We start from the raw sequence: 21,250 nt of genomic DNA, 5'->3' as shown, positions 1-21,250 counted from the left end.
TATTATTGTATCAGACGTGAGTCACATACTTACATCTGGAAGCTCGTCTACAGGAGATTTTCTGTTCCCCACTGTGTTAAGGTATGCCTTTACGTCACCAGTCCAAAAACCACAATTTGCAGCGTGTTGCTGAAATCCAGGAATTTTTTTCGCCCCCAGATTTCTATCAAGAACTTGTTTTAACAAGGGGTCCTCAATAACTATGACTGTGAACTTGAGTGCAGGTATCATAGATATAAATTGCAGATAATAAAAAAATGTCACTAAACCATAATCAGCTAAGCCTCATCCATTCCCAGTAAACGTCACTGAACCCTTTTCTGTCCACACTCTGTTTTTGTCTTCTGTCCTGCTTCTTTATTTATTATTTATTCTATCTTCATCAAACGCTTCAATCCATGACTCCTTTCCCAGATGCAATCCTGTCCAGCAGGCCAGCTGAGGAAACCTTACACACACACGCGCGCAAACGTAAATATATACAAACACACACGCACGCACAAAGTTATCATTCTAAATCTTTTGCATGATTACTGCTTTTAGATCACAATCTTACAAATCCAGGATATATAAGTTAGCAAGATGGGACATGTGTTTTGTATATTTTTTGTGTGTGTGTACGTGTGTGTGTGTGTGTGTGTGTGTGTGTGTGTGTCCCATCTAGTCCATGGGTGTGTGTTCGTGTCAGTTGGTCTCATAAGAAGAAAGCAGTGCAGCGTCCACAGGCTCCATGCAGGAGGGGCAGGTGAAGGACCTCATCAGCCAGTCGTCTATACAGTCCATGTGGTAGATGTGCATGCAGGGTAGGAACCGGATGGGATCCCCATATACAAAGTCCATCATACAGATGACGCACCTGTAATGGGAAAATGCAGAGTTCACAATTCTCTCAACTAAAGCATGTCATTGGTTTGGATTGGTAGATCCAGCAAGATTCAGAAAAGGTTTTTCAAGAAATGTTTTATCTTATGACATGTTTCTTCACTTCAAAGGAAGCATCAAAGGCAGCTCTTGTGTTTCAGTGCATCGTTTTTGGACAGTGTTCTTAACCCTCCCATGATCCTTGGGGACAATTTGACCCCATTCAATGATTATCATTCAAAAAATAATAGTTGACTTTTTTTTTTTTTTGGCTTCATATCTAATAACTTTTCCTAATTTGATGGGTACAATTGATTAAATATAAAAATTATCATGACATTTTTTCAATGGGCTGAACACAATGGGCCCTGCGAATGATTGTTGAAAAATCCTAATGGTTCATTTTGTCTTCTTTTTTTAAAATATATGTTAAGGTTTCATTTATTCACACAAGGTTTTTCAGGAAATTTCTAAACATGTCAGGAGATCAAATTTCCTGAAAAACCTTGTCTGAATAAACAAAACCTTAACATATAATTGTTGATTAGCTTACCAGCTAAGTTCAACTTCCTGTGTCACAATTATATCAATAGCGGCAGGAAGTAAAATTAGCAAAGTGTGCTCAGAAGGGTCTGACTACAGCTCTTTCTCTTTCTCTACTTCCTGCTTCCTTAGAAATAAAACGGATCCCAGTGTCTTGTGTGCTAGCTGAGGTAGCTGATAATGTGTTAACGGCTGCAGCTCTTTTGATTTGATTTTAGCAACTGTATTACTGAATCTGATACACTATTGACACAAAAGCAGAAGCAGTTTGTACTTACTCTCTGATCTTTTTCTCAGATCCATCTCGACCCGGGTCGTACACACCCTTTGGGAGGTGCTGGATGAGGCCAATACGTTGCGCTATGCGGACCTGCTCTTCCTCTGTCAGCTGAGTGGCAAGTCGGGCCTGGCTGGGGGTTGGGTGGTAGACAGGCACATGGATCTGCTCCTGAATAAAAATATGAGACCCCGTTAGTCAGAGGACATGCATCATAGTCGTCAGTCATTATTGGTTCATTAGTCACATTCATTCATTATTGACACTTAAATATCTGTGCACAATAAAGAAATATACAAGATGTTATTTAGAATAGATGTGAGAGTCTTTTGTTTTATTGGTGTTTGTGTATCTATTGATAGACAAATACCAATTTGAATACTGTGCTTTACATTTCCACATAACAAAACGTTACGGCAGATGTAAAAAAAACAACAACATCTGTAAACCAAGAATGAAGATCTGAAACCTTCTCATTCAATTCATGTGTTTTTTCATCTGCTGCCAGCTCATTGAAACAATGTTAAAACCATAGTCTAACAAATCTGTCAACACAAGACTGGCAACAGTCACACACATCCTCATTGTGTTAGCAGAGTCTGTTTAGTTAATGGTGGTTAACCACCCACATGAGAGCTTGATCATCTTAAGCACCTGCTGCTTTACTTGATTTGGTTTTTAACTATTGACGATAATTCTACAAGACCCAAGACCTTATGTAAGTAGAGTCGTAAAGACAAATATTGACTAATATAAATATTTGGGACTTCTGTATTTGTGAAGCAGCATTTTGTTGCAAACATAATTAGAAAATATAAAATAGTAACATTGTATATCGATTACTGAACCTGTACCTTGTATTTGGACTTTCTCTGAAATGGTTTTCTGTTACATCTGTTGTTAATTTGGAGATGAAAATAGATAATGTTAAAATTAGTCAAGTCTTCAGAAACATCCAAGTTTTTAATAAAGTCAATTACGGGCCTCCAAATCTTTTTGAATATTTGTTGCTTTGACTTATGGATGTATGTATGGTATGAACATTTAATAAAAAAAAGTATTACACATGAAAATGATTAGTACTACCAACCTTTTGCACTTAATATAAAAGATCTGTAAGATTGAAACAATTGAACATTTAATCAAGCCAACAGTCAATGGAACATGGTCAGTCAGTAGATGGTGGTGTTTGCACTCACAGTGTAGTTGTAGTGAGACAAAGCACACAACACTGGTCATCATCACATGTTCCTAAACAGACACACAGATGTGAAATGAACTCTACACGTTTTATTTAATTAACGCATTAAAGACCAGATTACTGTAACTTTATCCTTTTCACTTTCTCTTAACTTTACATTTTTTCCTCTGGGGCTGGACATCAGCAGTTTAAAGTGAAAATTTAAGATGAGACGACGCTGATCTGTGAAGTCATTTTACTCTGATCTACAAAGAATGAGAAATTGATATTGATCTAACTTCAATGCCCCTAAAGCCTATGTGTTGCTTTCGGAGTGAAAATAAACGTGAACTGAATCTGAATGCTCAAAGTCTTTTTCTACGCCTGTGTGGGATTTACAGCTTAGCAAAAACAAAAAAAATGACATGTTGTGAAAGTAGCGTAAAAATAATACAAAGTCAATAGCAGGATTTCAGTGTGTAACAGTTATGAGTCAGTACAAAAGGTCAATATAGGCTCACAGTATGCCAGTGTGCTTGTGTGAATAGATAGTACTACAATTAGTGCAGGTCATTACTCTTTGTCGAATAACTGCTACTTCCATCTAGGCCCAGGTAGATATAAGTCATGATGAATGCTAAAAAATGCAAATATTACATTATAGGAGACCTTGACCACTAAAAATAAGTATAGCATCAATCAAATGGTAAGCTATTTTGTAGCTTTGAAAAACATTTTTTTGTGATATTGATAATGATGTTTGAAAACAAAGGAGTCTACTGTGTCAGCAAGCTCAGTTTCGTCTCTGGAACCAAAAATCTTGCTAAGATACTATTAACTCTTTCTTCATGAGGACAAAGTTTCCAACAATGACTAATAATAAACACACGTTAACTGTGGATATTTTCTTTGCTATTAAAGGTAATTTGTGCCACATTTATATGACTTTCTTACAGCTTATATTCCAATTTTCATTCAGTTCTACGTCTCAGGAAAAGCCTTTCCGACATGCTCTTCTTTTTGCACCACTTCCTGTTCCTTCATGATGCGATTGCGTGGTGATGAAGCTGGCGTTAAGTTTCAAGTGCCAAGCTTGACAGGCAGAGAGCATTTAAAGAAACAACATAAAACACTGTAGATTGAGTTTTATAGATATATTCTGGCATTCTGGCAAATAACTGATCTTTACCCATATTAATAAACAGTGTTTCCCAGAATGAGCAAAGAGTTAGTCTGTAAACAACCTAATGGAATATTAGCAAGTTTACCTCGCAGCCCAAAACCTACATGCTGCAATCCTTCCTCTCTTCTGACATCTACATGTGGTACCTACTGCCCTCTCCTGGCCAGGATAAGTATTTAAGTAACAGCATTCACACATGCAGGCACAGACGCACAACAACCAACTCATTTGGGCAGTGATGGCCAATGGTTAAGGAAGCGTAAGTAACCAGGGCGTAAATAATCATGGGTTTGACTCATCCACTTTGGGCCATCACTGTGAGACATTGAGCAAGTCCTTTAAACCTAACTGATTCCAGGTCGTCGATGCAAAGGAGAAGTTTTTCTAAATGATTTATCTGGGTAAATAAGAAAATAGACATAATGCTGTAAGAATATTTTTGACCTATTGACAATCTCCCACCAAACACCCAACATCCTCTCACAGCTCACTGGTGTGGGGCAGCAGAAAGGCTGAAAAGCACTGCTATAGAGCATTAGATGAGCAAAAGAGAATGACAAAAACAGAAATGACTTACTTTTGATTTTTTTTTTTTTCTTCTTTAAATTAAGCCACACCTAAAGAAATTAGCCCTCCATTGCCCTAACTATTTTGACATTTGAATCCAATATTTGCTAGGATAACTAAATGCTCAACCAAGGCAATAAACAGACATTCACAAAACGAACTCTTCAGATAGCAAGGAATTATTAAATGAATGAATAAAATAATAAATGGCTCAATGAATGAAGCACAAAAAGACCCAAAAGTACTCAAAATCAGTTTAACTCAGCTAGCAGACAGCACGCTTTACCTGAGTCAGCACATTTCCAGGGAGCAGCTGGGATTTTGCACGTGTGTGTGCGTGTGAGATTCAGACGTGCCTAGGTCAGCAGTGAAATTGTTGTCGTTTGCCTCTCCTATTTAACGCCGACCACGTCAACTGGGCTGTAACAAGTGATCATTAGGTGACCTCAGTGTCCAGAATAACGAGAGTAAGCGAGACGGAGACAGTGAGGGAGGGTGAAAAAGAGAATGGGCAGGGTGAAAGGAGCACTAAAAAGGGTGGGATGAAGGGACTTGCTGAGTTAAAAAAAAAAAAAAAAACAATCTTTGCTCGGTAAGTTGTTGAAACAGAGAAACGTATAGCCTGCAGGTCCAAAGGCTGCCAACGTTGAGCAGAAAAGGAGGTGAAAATTACACATAATAATGAGGGAAAAGCTGATGCAGCCAACTAAAGTGAAAAAAAACAAAAAGAAGGGAGGTGTTCATTTTTCCCCTCCCTTCATTCTTCACTAATTGAAAGAAATCAGCAAAAAGTCGAGTGGACAAATAAAACATTGAGGCACTCTCAAACCACAAATTCAATAACAAGTAAAATGTTGAGTTACAGCAAACACCATTTACCTGCCAGGATCAGAACAAATGCCTCTCTTACTGCCAACTTTATAGACCTGATTACCAACAGCAATAATGCTACAGCTTTTATAAAAGGACTGTTACAAACATAGGTGGGATGTTTCTTTTTCCCATATCAGAAAAATAACAGATAATTTATAGATTGCGCCTCTTGTTTTACTGCCAACAGTGTAAAACAATACTACATTAACAACTAAATGTTCTTGCCTGTGTCGCAGATAAAGCAAAGCAGTCAGAGTAGTCACATACTCTATGCACATGGGACTCAAGCTCCAGACGGCCTGTTTTAGGACCTGCACACTGCAGTGTCCACACAAAAATTAACAAAGAAAACCCTAAAAATGCATTAGTAAAACAATTTCAATTGTCTCTTTTTTCCCCAAAAGAAAATAACACTTCCCAAATCTTCATAATAAAGATAATTGTATTAATTGTTGAACATTTTCTTCCCTGTACTCTGCACTTGAATACAAGAAATACTCGAGTGATGGATTCACAGCACACAATCTAGTAAAATGAAGCGTGCAGACACCACACATTTTTGCACTTTAAATATGTAAAGTAGTTCAATTTACCTTACTAAATGTCATTGCTACTTTTATTCTAGTGATGGAAGTCTAAGATAAGGCTCAAACTATTTGCTGTCAGCTGAGCTAGGACTTGTCTCTCATTGGAATCATTACATAAATGGCATTTGTTATTCAGTTTTGGTTAAGGTAAAATTCTGCATTTTAACACATGCGAATGTTAATATGTTTGCTTTAAAATAGAAATATATAAGGTATTAGGTCAGTTGTAGATTATTGGATAAAGAAGCAGCTGTAAAAAAAGACTGAGAAATGAACAAATAAGATGATTACATAAAGAAAACAGAACTGAACAAACAATACTGTACAAAAGCCATCTCCTCAGAATGTCAGTCGACAGCTCTACATCTGACACTGAGATCTGATTATTTATGATAACCGTTTGGCAAAATGAGCAACTAAAAAGTAAAAACTGAGCTATTAACTCATGAGACTGAAAAAAACATTTGTTGGTGGTTAAATGTGTGTGTATGTGAAAGGGAAATCCCATGGACTATGCCACTGACCTGTAGAACAACGACTTGTTTGTTAGCACTGCACACACTCTGCCCCCTCCAGTTGGTTTCTTACCATATTAGGACATGATGGTAAGTAATCTGTCACAAGGAGCTTTCAAGATCATTAGCAGTGCTGCTGTACAAGGATACAAATGCAATCTGAATGTTTTTGTCAGATACCTGCAGTTGTAACAGAATCAAATCTCAATGATCTACTTCCAGCATGGACAACTGGAGGCCAAGGACCTTAGTCTAGTTTTGTGGGGCCCATTAAAGTAAATACACAAATTGACTCCCAGAACACACAAAATGACAGAAAAATGCAGAAAATGACAACAAAAATGTGTAAAAGGACAACAAATTACACAAGAATGACTCCAAAAACACAAGCACAATATTATTCAAACAAAAGCACACAAAATGACTACAATAATGCACAAATCCTTTGTTCTTTCCTGTATTAATGCCCAGAGGGATCATTATTCTAAATGCCAACGTGTTGATAATGTGGCCCTCGGATCAGACAATCACATTTTTGTGGCCCCTGCTGTGATAAATGTTGCCCATCTCTCATCTACTACAATGAATCCATGACTGTATTGCGCGATATTATCTACATCAGAGATTCTTAACTGGTGTGTCGGGGCGCAAAAGTGGGTTGCGGACAGCTGGTCAAAAAAAAAAAAATACTTAATTTCTCTCATGTTGATGACTGTCATTTATTTTGAAATATACTTTTCTTTTGACAGGCCTGCTGTGAAATGCATGTTGCACAGGAAAAATATATAGATTTATGTTTAAAAAATATATTATGTGTGTGTGTGTTTTTGACAGCTATTTTTGAAAAACTGAATTAAAGTTGGTTAAACTCTTAAAAAAAAAAAAACGCGGGTCCCAGGGTGAGACCAGTTGAGAACTTCTGATCTACATCATATAACCTAATGTGCATGTTTTGTGTAAGGCAAGGGGTGCTCATTTTAAAGTGTTTACTTTGTTTACCCACTACAGCACCGGCCATTGAGGAAAAAAAGCTCAAACCCCATTATTCTGTTCTTGTATCTTCCCATGAGGACATTTCAAGTCTGACAGCTAATTAGAAAAACCCTCTCAAGAAACGTTTTTCTGGCTGAGCTCACTGAGCTTTAAGCAAAGTGCTGACAGCAAGCTGTCGTATTCATAGAGTAGTGCAGGGCCTTGGCAGACTGTGCTTCTTACTTGTGTGATTCAGTGCATCGATAACAGTCAGTAGAGCCTATAGCGTAGTCCACTAAACTTTAAAGGGGTATGGAAATCTTTTTTGACCATTGCTTATCAGTGATGTTGAAGTAAAAAATTGCTCATGTTCAAACAAATGTAAATTATTTAGTAAAAAAAAACAAAAAGAGTTAAGATGTCCTTAATAATGACATTTTAGAGCTTTGGCCAACAAAATTTGCTCACCATAAGATAAATGCAGAAGAAAATGGGATTGATTAAATTTGTAATCTGACCATCTCTATTAAAGGAATTCGAGATTTACCACCATGGAACCAAACACGCACACACACACAAACGCACTCTTTGTCGGATATAAATACACACGGGTCTTATCTCCCTTGGACCAACCACAACGTAATGAGTCAGCAAACCCTTTTCGTGCCATGGTGAAAAATTACTGGGCTGAACACACATTGCCTACTTTGCATATGATTGCACAAAAAATAAAATTTAAATTGAAAAAGTGACAAGGAATGATCATTTTGAAATCGGCAGGGACAAGCATCTAATGCAGACATGGGCAAAATGGAGGCCCCGGGGCCACATGTGGCCCTCGGTTTAATTCTGTGTGGCCCCCAAAACAAATCCCCCAAAATTGTAGTACAAAGTACACAAACAATTCCCAAAATACACAAAATGACAGACACAGCAACCACAAACAAAATTACTACATGAAACACAAATGTACAAAAATGGCAGGAAAACACAGAAAACAAGAACAAAAATACAGGAAGTGAACCCAAAAATGTACAAATCGACAACAAAAATGCAGAAAATGACAGAAAAATACACATAATTACAACAAGAACACAAAAAATAAGAAAACAGACAAAAAATAAGAAAAACACACAATGACAAAAGGACAAAAAACAAACACCTTTCCCCCCCCCATTCTAATGCTCTAATTAGTCATTATTCTAAATCCCCACATGAATGTTGATAATGTGGCCCTTGGATCAGAATCAATAGCATTTTTATGGCCCCCGCTGTGATAAAGTTGCCCATCCCTGATCTAATGTAAACCAATGTAGTAAAAGCTAAAGCTTACCCATACATTTTCTTCTTTGTTAGTTCTGATGGGTTTTGCCAATATTGCTGCAGACTGAGGTACAGTATGTATTCTGCCATAATCAATAAAGATAAGCACCTACCACTGAATCGAAGCATTATATTCTCTTTGAATACAATTTAGGATGCTAACCTTTTTCTTACAGTCATAAATAAATTACCAAAAAACTTGCACTATTGCACTTTAATCGTTCATTTGCCAATCAAAGAGATTTCAAGCTTTTGACGTGCATCCGGCGCCTCCAACGTGGCCGACGCTGGAGTTGAACTTTTGGGGCATATTGCAGCGCGTCGACCAATCAGGAGCTGGACAGGCGCGCTTCTGCTGGAATAGAGCGCCTGTAGTTGGTGTCTTGGTAGGCGATGCGAGCGCCGATGCGAGTCCCTTCCCAACTTGTGTGGACGCTTCGACGCTGGTGACAAGCGTACTGATTCAACGATTACAAGCATCCAACTACGGGCGTGAGGCACGATTTTGACACCCGAAATACGTTTGGTGTGAACGCAGCATAAGCGCAATGATCACATTGTTTTGGACACAGTCAATGAAACTTAACTTTAAGCAGTGTACAGTGGACAATATTGTGTTGTTGTTCCCAGTTGTTCCCACCATATACTGAGAGTAAAAAATAACTGTAGTGAACGTGAATTTTTTTGCACTTTAAAAGTATAATTTCTTTTTATTGGATTTATTTAAGTTTTTTTCAGGGTTTATCATTTATTTTTATTTATTTTATTCAATTGTAGAATACTGTAGATATTATGTTGAAGGTTAAAATTTATGTAACAATTGGTTAATAATAAATGGGTCAGTTTTTCTCATACCTACTGTTGCTGACTATTGTTCTCGGTTTGAGTAACATCACCTGATTAAACCTCCAATTCCACACTACAAAATAAGTAATATCGTATCGGATCGATATCGGCCAATACTCAAGGCTGCAATATCGGTCTCATATTGGAAGTGAAAAAGTTGTATCGGGACATCCCTATTCGTTACTATTAAAGTTTTCCACAAAGGATGTTTTTTACTCTGTATGAAGGACAGTATCTATTACAGAGCATACTGGGCATTTCAAACTGTATTCAACTGCTTTTAACCACACCAATTTTAATTTAAACTATAGGATAGCAGGGAAATTCATCCCTTCTCTTCTACACACAGGATTCATTTAGCGTGGTAAGCTGACCCCTCAAGCCCACAAAAAATGTGAGCTGTGTTCAGACAGTGAAGGTGGTGATTACTGTGGTCACCAGGGAGAGGCTGGCAAATCTGAAAGAGTCTTTTATAAGTAGGTTTTAACTAGTTAGTTAACCCTTCTTGCGAAAGTAAGATGGGAACAGAGTTTTGTGAACTTATGCAAAGCATGCACTCATTTATCTTCTATAACTACTTCTCCATCAGGGGTCAGCAATTATTTTCTTTAAGAGCCTCATGTTGGCATACATATCATATAAAGAGTTATGATGCAAGAACGTAAATATGTTCATTGAAAGCACATGCGTATAAATTCCCCTTTTGTTTATAAATCAGATAATTGGTGTGAAAATAAACAGAGAAAATATATATCGATTCATCACTGTTTGATAAAAACGAACATTTGGGGCTTTTTTTCTTACTCAAGTCTTCTGACCGAATATCATCACGTGCTTCCCATGCTTTAGACAGTTATCTTAAATCTACAGATAAAACCTGGCTTGACCTAGTAACAGGGAACCTTGCCTTTCTGCCAAAAACTTGCATTACACAAACCAGTCCACCTCGACATAGAAAAACACACAAAGCATAAGTAAACAAGAGTTCACTTCTCCAGTGCATGACCTACCGTGTTGAGTCGATTTAACTCCATGTGCGAGCTTATAAGACAAAGAAAGTAGCTGCATGTGTTTGTGTCCATCACAATGACCAATAAAAAATATTTTAAAATTAAATTCTTTAGAACTAATAAACTTCCTTCAACAAAATGAGGCATAGTTGCTTTGAGTCTATTGAGAAATAAGCAGTAGGTTGTTTAGTACCAGTCCACCCCTATTTTCAGTAGTGACAATCACTTCCATAGCTACACCCAAGTGAGTCACAAATACTCATCTGTCTGGAAATCTATTGTACAATTCTTGGCCTCAAATGATTTGTCGCTTAAACCGACTAAACCGATTAAGGCAAATGGTTGATGAGAATTATCAGTCTTCAGCATCGACCTGTTTTTCTTGAAGCACTGCCGCCCTTACTTCTGCTATTATACTGTTACCGTGGGCACCCAAAGAAACATGGATCAGCCAGCGGAGTGTGGCGTAACTAGTGGCTAAAGTTTACCAAAAAGACAAAGACAGTGAGTGTCTAAGTACTAACCACTACACACAGGTTTATTTTCTTTGCAAAACGTTTTTATACAAGTAAACGATACACCTGTAATTATGTATCCAAAACAACATTATAACTTTGTTGATATATATGCATGAGGAAATAGAGGGAACATGTGACGAGTGCATTTATAGGACCATTTCAGCTGTGTTTGGCTCAGAGACATAAAATCACACGTACCGTCTGTAAATTGAAGTGTTTCAAATAATATTTTATATGTTGATACATAAAAAACAATTAAAAATTGTAACATGAAAACTTGATTGTACAATTATTGATAAAACACTTAACCAATAACAATTATAACCTAAAAAAGAATGCACTGTTATTTTGCTTGAGGTTTAAAGGAAGCTGTATTTGTTAGTGAATCATTTGTGGTTGGACACGCCCCTAATTGATTAATAGATGTTGGTGTTAAAACATACTGTAGCCACAATAACTGCACACTATCACAGCTAAACTCAATTTAATTTGTTATTTACTTTTTAAGTTAAATATTAATATTATGTTTTTTAATTGCTTAACTGGGGGGAGGGACTTTTGTTTTACCTCAGTTTATTACTATTCGGCTTTATTTAGTTAAAACCTAAATAAAACTAATAGTCATGTGAAATCATGTTTTTTTTTTTGTAACTAATTTTTTTAAGATTAAAGTCTCTCCTTTCATCAAAAAAAGTTTTTTGCTTGTAGCTTGTTTTGTTCATCCATAAAATAGAGCAAGTTTAACACAAATCACCAGTTTCAGAGCAACAGGCTTTTTCTAAAAAGAAAAAAATCTGTCAGTGACTCTGAAGCAATTATTTTTGCTTTATTGAAAACTATAACATCTGAACATTGGTTTCCTTCTAAAAAAAAAAAAAAACAACAACACTGAGATAAGGCTTTTGATGGCAACAATATTATTATTTTGCTATTTGGCTCACAGTTGAATGTTTTACTTACTGTATTTTGTATCTCCTCCCCCCGTCAATTAAGGATGGGCGATATTGCCAAAAAATTTATCCCGATAATTTCTGGTATTTATCACTAATGATAACAATCACGATAAATAAAAACAATTTAAAAAAAAAATTCACAACTTAATGTAAACAGGTTCCTTACAAACAAATAAATCTGAATACATCAACTCTAAACACATTTAAAAAGGCTACAATAGCTGCTGACTCAAAGAGTTCATGAGCTGATATTTTATGGAATATTTGTCCATGTGGATCACTATTAGTGTTATTGTATGTAATTCATTTATTTCCTCACTTGAAATAAATAAAATTAAAGAAAAAAACCACACACATGAAAAGCACAAATAACAATAACAATAGTTTTTACTGCTGATGAATCTTGTTTATTTCATATTTGATAATGAGTTACATAAAGTTATGATTGATAAATATATATCTTTCCTATAATTCATCCAAATCAAGCTTGATGATTTAATCATTCAGTATATTTAGGTGTAATAATCTCAATAAATTAGTCTAATGGGACCAGCTTTGTCTTGTGAATACGTGAAATATAATTAAAAAATATCGCATTTCATGCTAACATTTACTTCATACAACATGTGACATGTTTAGCTTTTATCCTTCCATACATGTGTTAAATCTGTCCATAAACAAATCAGTGAATATCTGTGGCTTTAGGAAAGTAAGAAGTGTTCTTTTTACTATTCCTTATATTTAGTGGTTAGTGTTAGTGATTAGCCCAGTCTGTGTGTCGTGTGTTAGCTTAGCATAGTTAGCTTTAGTTGAATTTCCAGTTCATAATCGTTGCTGCGGGTTCATCTCTGTACCCATGTTTGTGGAACGTTGGGTGGATCTGACGGAGGAACGATTCGGTTCCCTTTGTTGGATGGTTGTCTGGTCTTAACCAAGTACCGGTCCATGATGTATCGCAGCACAACAGCTTCAGGTAGCCATGACCTCACACACACAGATGGCGGTGTGTGTGGGGGGCGGTGGCAGTGCACACCGTGCAGAGCTTCCGTAAACAGCATTCTGCTCCAGAGAATAATACGTTTTTGACCACAAACAGGGGCAGTTTTGGCCCGTGGAACACGGTTTTTTGGGGGCATTCTTGGCTAAATTGAGGGACAAACAGCCCGTGGCCCTCGCTAATTTCCAACATGGGAATTTATCGTTTATATCATGGAATGACATACTGTATTCTTACCAGTGAGAATGTTTTTGACGATAAATCATAATCGATAAAATATCTCACATTCCTACCGTCAATCACACAGACGTAATTTCCTCTTCCTCCCGACACGCAGGAATGACCCGTTTGGTCGCGTTAGTTGATGGTTTTATCTCACGACCGCGACATTATCAATAATCCACTCAGGTCCACATAAGTTCTGTTAGTATGGGGAGCTGTGAGCTGCTGGATGCTTCACAATACCATTTCATAGCCCCATAATCTCCCTCGTCCTTGCTTCTCCCTCCTTAGCTAATGGTTGCATCAGTGGCTAATTTCTCATGCCAAGGTGCACTGCTGCCACCTTCAGGGCACCAGTTGGTCACTACATCACACTACATCTTAGATATTGATGAGGGACTTCCACCAGGGTGTATTCTAGTAATCTCCGTGAAAAAACGTAATTGACGTAATATTACGTCAATGGCACTGAGCTTATGGATTTGAAATGACGTAAGCTTACGTCAATGGCACTGAAAGAGTTAACATAAAAGCTGATGCGCCCACCCCCTAACCCCAAGGTAACAGCATATATAAGGTTACAGTAAAAATAAATCTGAAAAACAAATATCTTTAGGTTGAACTGGGGTTACAAAAGTATCCTAAAGTTCTATTTCTTGTGATGCCTCATTATTGTATATGGAAATTCTATTAGTGTAGACATGCTTATAGAATGGCACCAGCCTTCAGGGCAGAAGTCTGGTTACATGCACGGGGCGGATAATGTGAGGGGCGAAAACCAGCTCGCGGCTACACAGATGTCCTGAACAGATACTCCCCTGAACAAAGCCCAGGATGAAGCAAGACCCAGAGTTGAGTGTGCACGCAGACCTGTAAGTGGCTGCAGACCCTGACTCGAGTAAGCCAAAACAACAGCCTCCACCACCCAGTGTGCCAAGCGTTGCTTAGTGACAGGCATCCCCTTACGGGGATTGGCCCAGGACAAGTACAGCTGATCGCTCCTCCTGAGGCACCTTGTCCTGCTCATATAAGTGCGATTCGCATGAACAGGGCACAACAAATGAGGCCGCTGCTCACCCTATGAGGCAGAAAAAGCCAACAGGTCAATGGGAGTATGAGCTCACCACCTTCGGCACAAAAGCCAGGTTGGGCCTCAGAATGATTCTCTCATCACCTGGGAAAAGCTGAGCAAGACGGGTGAACCGAGAGTGCATGAATGTCGCTGACCCTCTTGGCTGAAGTCAGAGCCAGCAAAAAGACAGCCTTAAAAGAGACAAACTTCAGGTCCGTCTAACCCATTGGTTCAAATGAGGGACCTTAAGTCCCTCCAGAACCACCGCCCATCGTGGAACCATCGGTCTGGACACGGGGAGGAGCATGCGCGCACCCATCATAAACAGGCAGACCAGTGGGTACTGACTCGCCGGTTTGTCCCCAAACCCCAGGGGACAGGCGGCGATCGCTGCCAAATACACTTTCACAGCTGAAAAGGCTTTGTGTTTGTCAATCAGACCCTACAAGAATGACAGAATCACACCCACCGGGCACTGAAAGGGAATGTGGCCTCCCTAGGGAAAATCATTCCTCAAACCACTCCACTTGCAATCATAATGAGCTCTAGTAGAGGGGGTCTGGGCGCTCTGTATGGTAGATATCACACTGTGATAACCCTACGGCCAACAGATTGCACCACTCAGGGGCCAAGCCCACAGCACCAGACGCTCATGGGCATGGATGAAAAACTGTGCCTCTCATCCTGCACAGGGTGGGGGGGGGAAATCAGAACCAATGGTGGAAATGCATAGAGAAGCACGCGCGGCTAATCGCCAAGGGGAGCCCCCAAGTTGCTCAGGGACAACAACATCGCATACTGCGCCTTTTCTACCTCGGCAAACAGGTCCACCTTGGCCCGTCTGTAACGAGCGCACAGCTGTTGTGCTCAATCTGGGTGCAACATCCATTCCCCGTAAATTGGCACGACCCTGGACAGCAGGCCTGCACCCACGTTTATGATATCTGGGACGTGCGTCACCCTCAGCGAGAGGAGAAGTCCCACACCCCACAGGATAAGACTGCGTGCCAGTGACCGCAACTAACGGGAGCATAAACTGCCCTGGCGTGGTGTTGTCCGTCCTGACCAGGACATGATGTCCCCTGAGAGACGGAAGGAAGTGGATCAGCGAGCAGAACAGAGGCAAAGGTACAGAGCGCAGAGATAAACCCAGAAAGACTATTTACTCCGTAGGGACACACTCTCTTCTTTGTATTCACCATGAATCCCAGATCAGACAGGTGATGCAGCAGAATACACATATGCATCCTGGCGTCCATCTCCGACTGGGCCAGGAGCAGCCAACCGTCCAGACATATGGCCAAGCGAATGCCCCACATCCATAGCGGGGCGATCACTGCATCTGTGCAGTGCAGAAATACCCTCTGACTCAAAGAGAGGCCGAACTGGAGTACATGATATTCGTAGCAAACAAAAAGTACTTTCTGTGAGGGGGATATATTCGAACGTGGAAATACGCATCTTTGAGGTCGACAGATGTGAACCAGTCGCTCTGTTGCACCAGACACAAAAGGGAGGAATGTGTGAGCATCTTGAACATGTATTTCCTGAGGCACCTGTTCAGGGCCAATAAATCCAGGATAGTCTCCTTCGTTTGGGGACCAAAAAATACCTGGAAAAGAACCCCTCCCGGGACCGAGTGGGAGGGACCACCGAGATATCCCCCTTGCGCAACAGAGAGGCAATCTCCTCTTGTAACACAAGGGCCAAATCTCCTCGAGCCTGTGAGTGTATTATGCCAGCAAACTGCGGGGGAACAGATGCATACTGCAGCCTGAGTCCCTTCAATATCGTCTGTAACACCCAGGGAGGAGCTATAAGCGCTCTCCACCTGTCTATCCTCAGGGAAAGAGAGGTCAAGCGCTCTGGTCTCCTCACCGTGAGAGGCGTCATCAGCAATGCGGTGGCACCCTCTCCCGGAGGCAAGCTGCATGCAGCCGAAGGGCCCGAGAGTGGCGTGATGGCACCCTCTGCCAGAGGCGGTTGGCACCGCCCGAGAAGCGGGAGCGGGCTCTATGTGACAAGAGGGCCCACCTACAGAGCGGTGGATCACCTTGTTGGCGGCCGACCGCTCAACAGAGGGACATACCATGCTCGTTCCAGGAGACAAAGTGACAAGGGAGAGCCACTACACCTGACCAGGAGCCAGAACGTCGAAGACAGCGTTGAATTATTGAACAGCAGCTGGGTCGCTGGAGTTCGGAAGCCTGAGTACCGTGGTACAGAGCTAGAGCCGGGCTGTACACCGTAGTAAGGGGCCAGGAGGGAGATCGACGTGCGCAGGAGACCGGGGGCATCGAGGGCAGGGGTTGAGGATGACAGCTAGGTGTGCTGAGGTCCGTGAGCTCTGGCCTTGCAGCACAAAGCTAGCAGCAGGGCTGTCACTGGAATGAGAGGCCGCTGGGATCAACGCGTGTGCCAAAACAGCAGCGTCGGAGAGAGCAGTCAGCCAGAGCTGAGGCTCGGAGGTTCCATGTGCCTTGCAGCAGTGAAGAACAGCACTCACCGAGCAGAACAAGGTAAGAGCTGTTTAACCACTTTTCGACCTAGTGTGGTCTTGGGTAGGAAATAGTCCTGCCAGCGTCCGTCAACTGAGAAAATAGAAAATCCCGTCTGTGGACAGTTAAACTGGACAGAACTAAGACACGCGAGATAACTGAGAGAAGAAGAGGTTTCTGAATGTGCGTACCTGTCCGGGTCCTCCTTTATAGGAGGTGAGCGGGTCTCCCAGCGGACTGTCGTGCTATTTCACTATGCCAATCAGGTTTGGCATAGTGAAATAGAGGAATGTAGACCGAGGTCACATTCCATAGTGAGACATCTCACAAGATAGAACTGCAATGAGCTGGGACAATTAAGAAATGTGGAAAATTCAGAACAATTAATTGCACTGCAAGCAACACAGAGGCTTTACACAACACTTATATCAGCTTTGATAGAGTCCCAAAAGCCATTCCAATAAGTGTCGCTGTCCCCTTTTTAACTTGTTGAGCATGACCTCATAGGACGCTGTGTCTGCCATTGATTTGATCCAGGTGTCTTAAAAATGATCCTGGACGCTTTCACAAGGCCGACCATTATGATTGAAAAGACTCCTTTAGAGACATTCGCCATTTGAGATATGTCCCCCAAAAGACACAGTTCTAGAGTCTGAGGGACTTCTGTCTCAGACCAGGCACTTATAACCTCCAAGACTTTATTCCAAAAAGGTGGAACCAGAGAACATTCCCAAAGCCAGTGTAAATATGTCTCCACCTCATTTTTACATTTCCAACACAAATTGTCTGCCATTAGTTTCATCCTGTGCAGTCTGGTCGGAGTATGATCATATATATGTAAGAGCTTATACTGTATGATTTTACTTCTGACTTCCATTACATATTTGCCACTATCTGATAAACTTGCTAACCATTTCTCATTTGCATACTCTGTTTTCAGATCCTTCTGCCAAAAAAGTTTCATGTTTGACGATTCACCACTGAAACTATAATTGAACAATTTATAAATCTTAGAAGCCATGTGGCATTCACGTGGCATCCTAATATAATCTAAAATATATTTTTCAACTGTTTCCTTAAATTTAGAAGTCGATGCCTTAACTGTAAATATTTCCAAAAATGTTTTCTACCTTCCAAATTAAATGTCCAGGTTAGGTCCTCGTAGGACAAATGCCACGTGAATGCCACTGTGCCCAAAAAACAGCTGTTTTACCAATACAAATAGCAGGTATTCCAGAGAGATATATATTTCTGTAAATAATGTGACAGCTTTAACATTTTATGTACTTTTTACCAAATCTCAAAATAATGAATCCAAACCAGGATGGTTGTATCAGGCTTTTGAGATAACTTGGATCTTGGATCAGATGGTGAACAAATATCTACCTCAATGTTGTTCAGCCAATCTTGTCCACTCTATTCCTCCCAATATTTGACAACTTTAGTCATTTCAAATGACAAGGAGTAAAGCTTTGAATCTGCAAGTCCCATACCTCCTTTTTCTCTAGGGGCATATAATTTTTCTAATTTTATTCTCACCTTTTTACCTCCCCGCAGGAAATGTTTAATCAAAATGTCCTACTTTGTAAAGACATCAAGTGGAATTGTAATTGGCAACATCATAACCACAAAGTTAAAAATGAGGGTCTGTAATGATATTAATCTTGCCCCACAATGTTAGTTTGAGTTTTTCCCACTTTTCTAAATTTGTTTTAATTTTAGCTAACAATAAATTAAAATGTAGTAGGGGAAATTCATCCACTGAGTCTAACCCCTAAATATTTCACACCTTTAGGTGTCCATTTGATTTAAAATTTTTCCACCATATGTGACTAGCAGAGAGCAGATAAAGGCATGGCCTCAGACTTGTTCCTATTTATTGTGTAACCTGAAACCTTCGAATAAGACTGTATAGTGTCCATCAGATGTGTAAGGAAGTAAGTGGATCTGTGACCAGTGCCAAAATGTCATCCGCGTAAAGAAGCAGTTTTTGTTCTAGTTTACCCATGAGTATCCCTTTAATGTCCTTATTTGTTCAAAATTTCAATGCTAAAGTTTCTATAAAAATAATAAATAACAGGGGACTGAGTGCACAGCCCTGACGGGTACCACGTGAAAGATCAAAATATAATGCTATTGGTCACCACTGCAGCCTTTGGTTCTTTATACAATAATTTGACCCATTTAGTAAAGTGGGGTCCACTCCAAATCCAAAATGCGATAAATCTGAAAAAAGAAATCCCCACTCAGCTTTATCAAATGCATTTTCTGCGTCTAGGGAGAAGGCAGCTACTGGCTCATCTTTTGACTAGCTCAGCCACATTAAGTGCAATAATTTTCTGATGTTATCAGAGGAAGAGTGCTTTTTCATAAAACTGGTCTGATTGGGATGTATGATACTGGAAAGGACTCGTAAGCATAGGGCCAGCACCTTAGTTAGTATTTTACAGTCCCAATTCAGCAAACTTATTGGCCTATAATTTTATAGATCTGTGCTATTATGTTTTTTTTTGGAATCAGAGATTCTTGGATGTTTTTTTTTTTTTTTTGGTGCAATAAAAAGAGCTCAAAGGATTTTTGTGTCCCGTAAATCTCTTAATCATGGAATAAGAAGCATTATAAAACATGCAATGTAGCTTGTATGATTGATAGATTATTATTTATATATATATATATATATATATATATATATATATATTAATTGATAACTAAAATAATTGTTTGGCTGTTGGCAAAGTAAACAGTACTCGCTTGGTCATTTTGTGCCAAGATCATATTTAGTACAGAATTGTGAGATCACAATATGGATTGTTGTATAGTAGGGTGATTTTAGTCTCTTAATCCCAGTGAAAAAAACAACTGGACAATGTCATGCTTCCTTTTGAGAGTTCTGCTTGGGAAATGACCCAGTCTAACATCCCAGCCCACTATTTCACAAAGAAAGACATGTCCGAGCAAGTTTCACAGTGGAGAGACTTGACTGGCCTTAACTGAGTCATCAACATAACAATCAATCTATTAATAAAAAATAACCTTTTTGTGGTGAATGTGAGCAGAGAGAGCAAAACCAGAATCAAGTGGCTGTCTTAAAAATACACCTCGGGAAAGATTTTTCAAGATTTCCATAACTGCACTCCTTTTCCAGAATAGTTAAAGATGCACAGGGTGAACAAACTCCTTATCAAACAGATCAGAGATGTATAAAGGCAGACGTCCCAATACTTTCGGCAACCTATTGTAAAACGATGAAGACAAACATAGGAGATATAATAAACCAGGTCAAGTTTCTGTGATTTTAGTGGAGAACAAAGCAAACTTTAAAAAAAAAAAAAAAAAAAAAAAAACAGAACTTGATGGTATGACAAAGCGATTTATTGTGTGAGCTCTCAAACAGCAGAGAAAGCTCAGAGTCAGTGTTTGTTTAAAGGAGCAAAGCAGTCTAGCCTTACGTCACCCGACACTCGTTTAAAAGATTGATTTAATTTTAGTATAAACAGCTGTTAGGGTACCTGGTAGGGGGGCGGCGGCTCCTGGTCGGGGTCAGCACCGTCTCCGTAGCTAGCCCGGTCAGACTGGGATTCGTGCAGCAGGGAAATATCATCGGAGGTGGGAGATTTTAGACAATTTCCCATCTCCTTACTCTTCTTCAGTCCAACTCTCACTTTACCTCAGCTTTGCTTCACAAACTGTGGTGACCTTGATGGGCAAAAGACGGCGAACGAGAAGACGTCTTGGCGGTTTTCCCATGCACAGCTGACGGGCTCTCCTCTCCCAGACGACGGGGAGAGCAGCTCAACAACAACAAAACATCCAGCTAGCAGCTAGCACACAAAGAACTAGCCTGCTAGCATTCATAGAGCACCATTTAGTCGCCTAAAAGAGTTGGACCACACCCTCGAAAGGAGAATATTTCGACACACGCCTCAAATTGACTGATATACTAATGTCATTCATTCAAAAATGACTCGGTTTATGAGCAGTATCCCGTCTGCTTGTCAGAGACTTTCCAGTTTGCAGGGTGACAAAGCTAGTGATGTAGCAAACCTAAGGTCCCGCCCTCTGGCCAATCAGCTTACACCTTTTTTATATCAGCGTTCCTGTTAGCCAATTAGATTCATGATCACGTTGCCCTTCGCTAAAACATAAACAGAGCCAGACGTCAATAAACGAGCCTTTGTGACAGTCATGTCACAGACATAGATGCCCAGTTTTAGTGTTGGACTGCTGGCTATTGTGTATTATTATGGCATCCC

The 21,250-nt window shown here is 39.8% G+C and overlaps 1 protein-coding gene across 2 annotated transcripts; it reads right to left on the bottom strand.

Moving 5' to 3' along the window:
• Positions 1 to 628: 628 nt before the first annotated feature.
• Positions 629 to 21,043, bottom strand: rnf11b (ring finger protein 11b). 2 transcript variants are annotated; one of them, XM_028445033.1, is made up of 3 exons: positions 20,507 to 21,043; positions 1,683 to 1,852; positions 629 to 856 (listed from the first exon to the last, which is right to left on the bottom strand). In XM_028445033.1, exons 1-3 carry the CDS (start codon positions 20,627 to 20,629, stop codon positions 685 to 687), a joined length of 465 nt encoding a protein of 154 aa, XP_028300834.1. In that variant the 5' UTR covers positions 20,630 to 21,043; the 3' UTR covers positions 629 to 684. The 2 variants fall into 2 exon arrangements, with proteins under 2 accessions (XP_028300834.1, XP_028300833.1); XM_028445032.1 differs by lacking the exon at positions 20,507 to 21,043 and adding an exon at positions 10,738 to 10,887.
• Between the last annotated feature and the right edge of the window lie 207 nt (positions 21,044 to 21,250).

The sequence above is a fragment of the Gouania willdenowi genome, chromosome 4 (genome assembly GCF_900634775.1).
Source record: "Gouania willdenowi chromosome 4, fGouWil2.1, whole genome shotgun sequence".
Lineage (NCBI taxonomy): Eukaryota > Metazoa > Chordata > Actinopteri > Blenniiformes > Gobiesocidae > Gouania > Gouania willdenowi.
The sequence above is the reverse complement of the archived record's forward strand: the minus strand, read 5'-3'. Positions and strand labels throughout refer to the sequence as shown.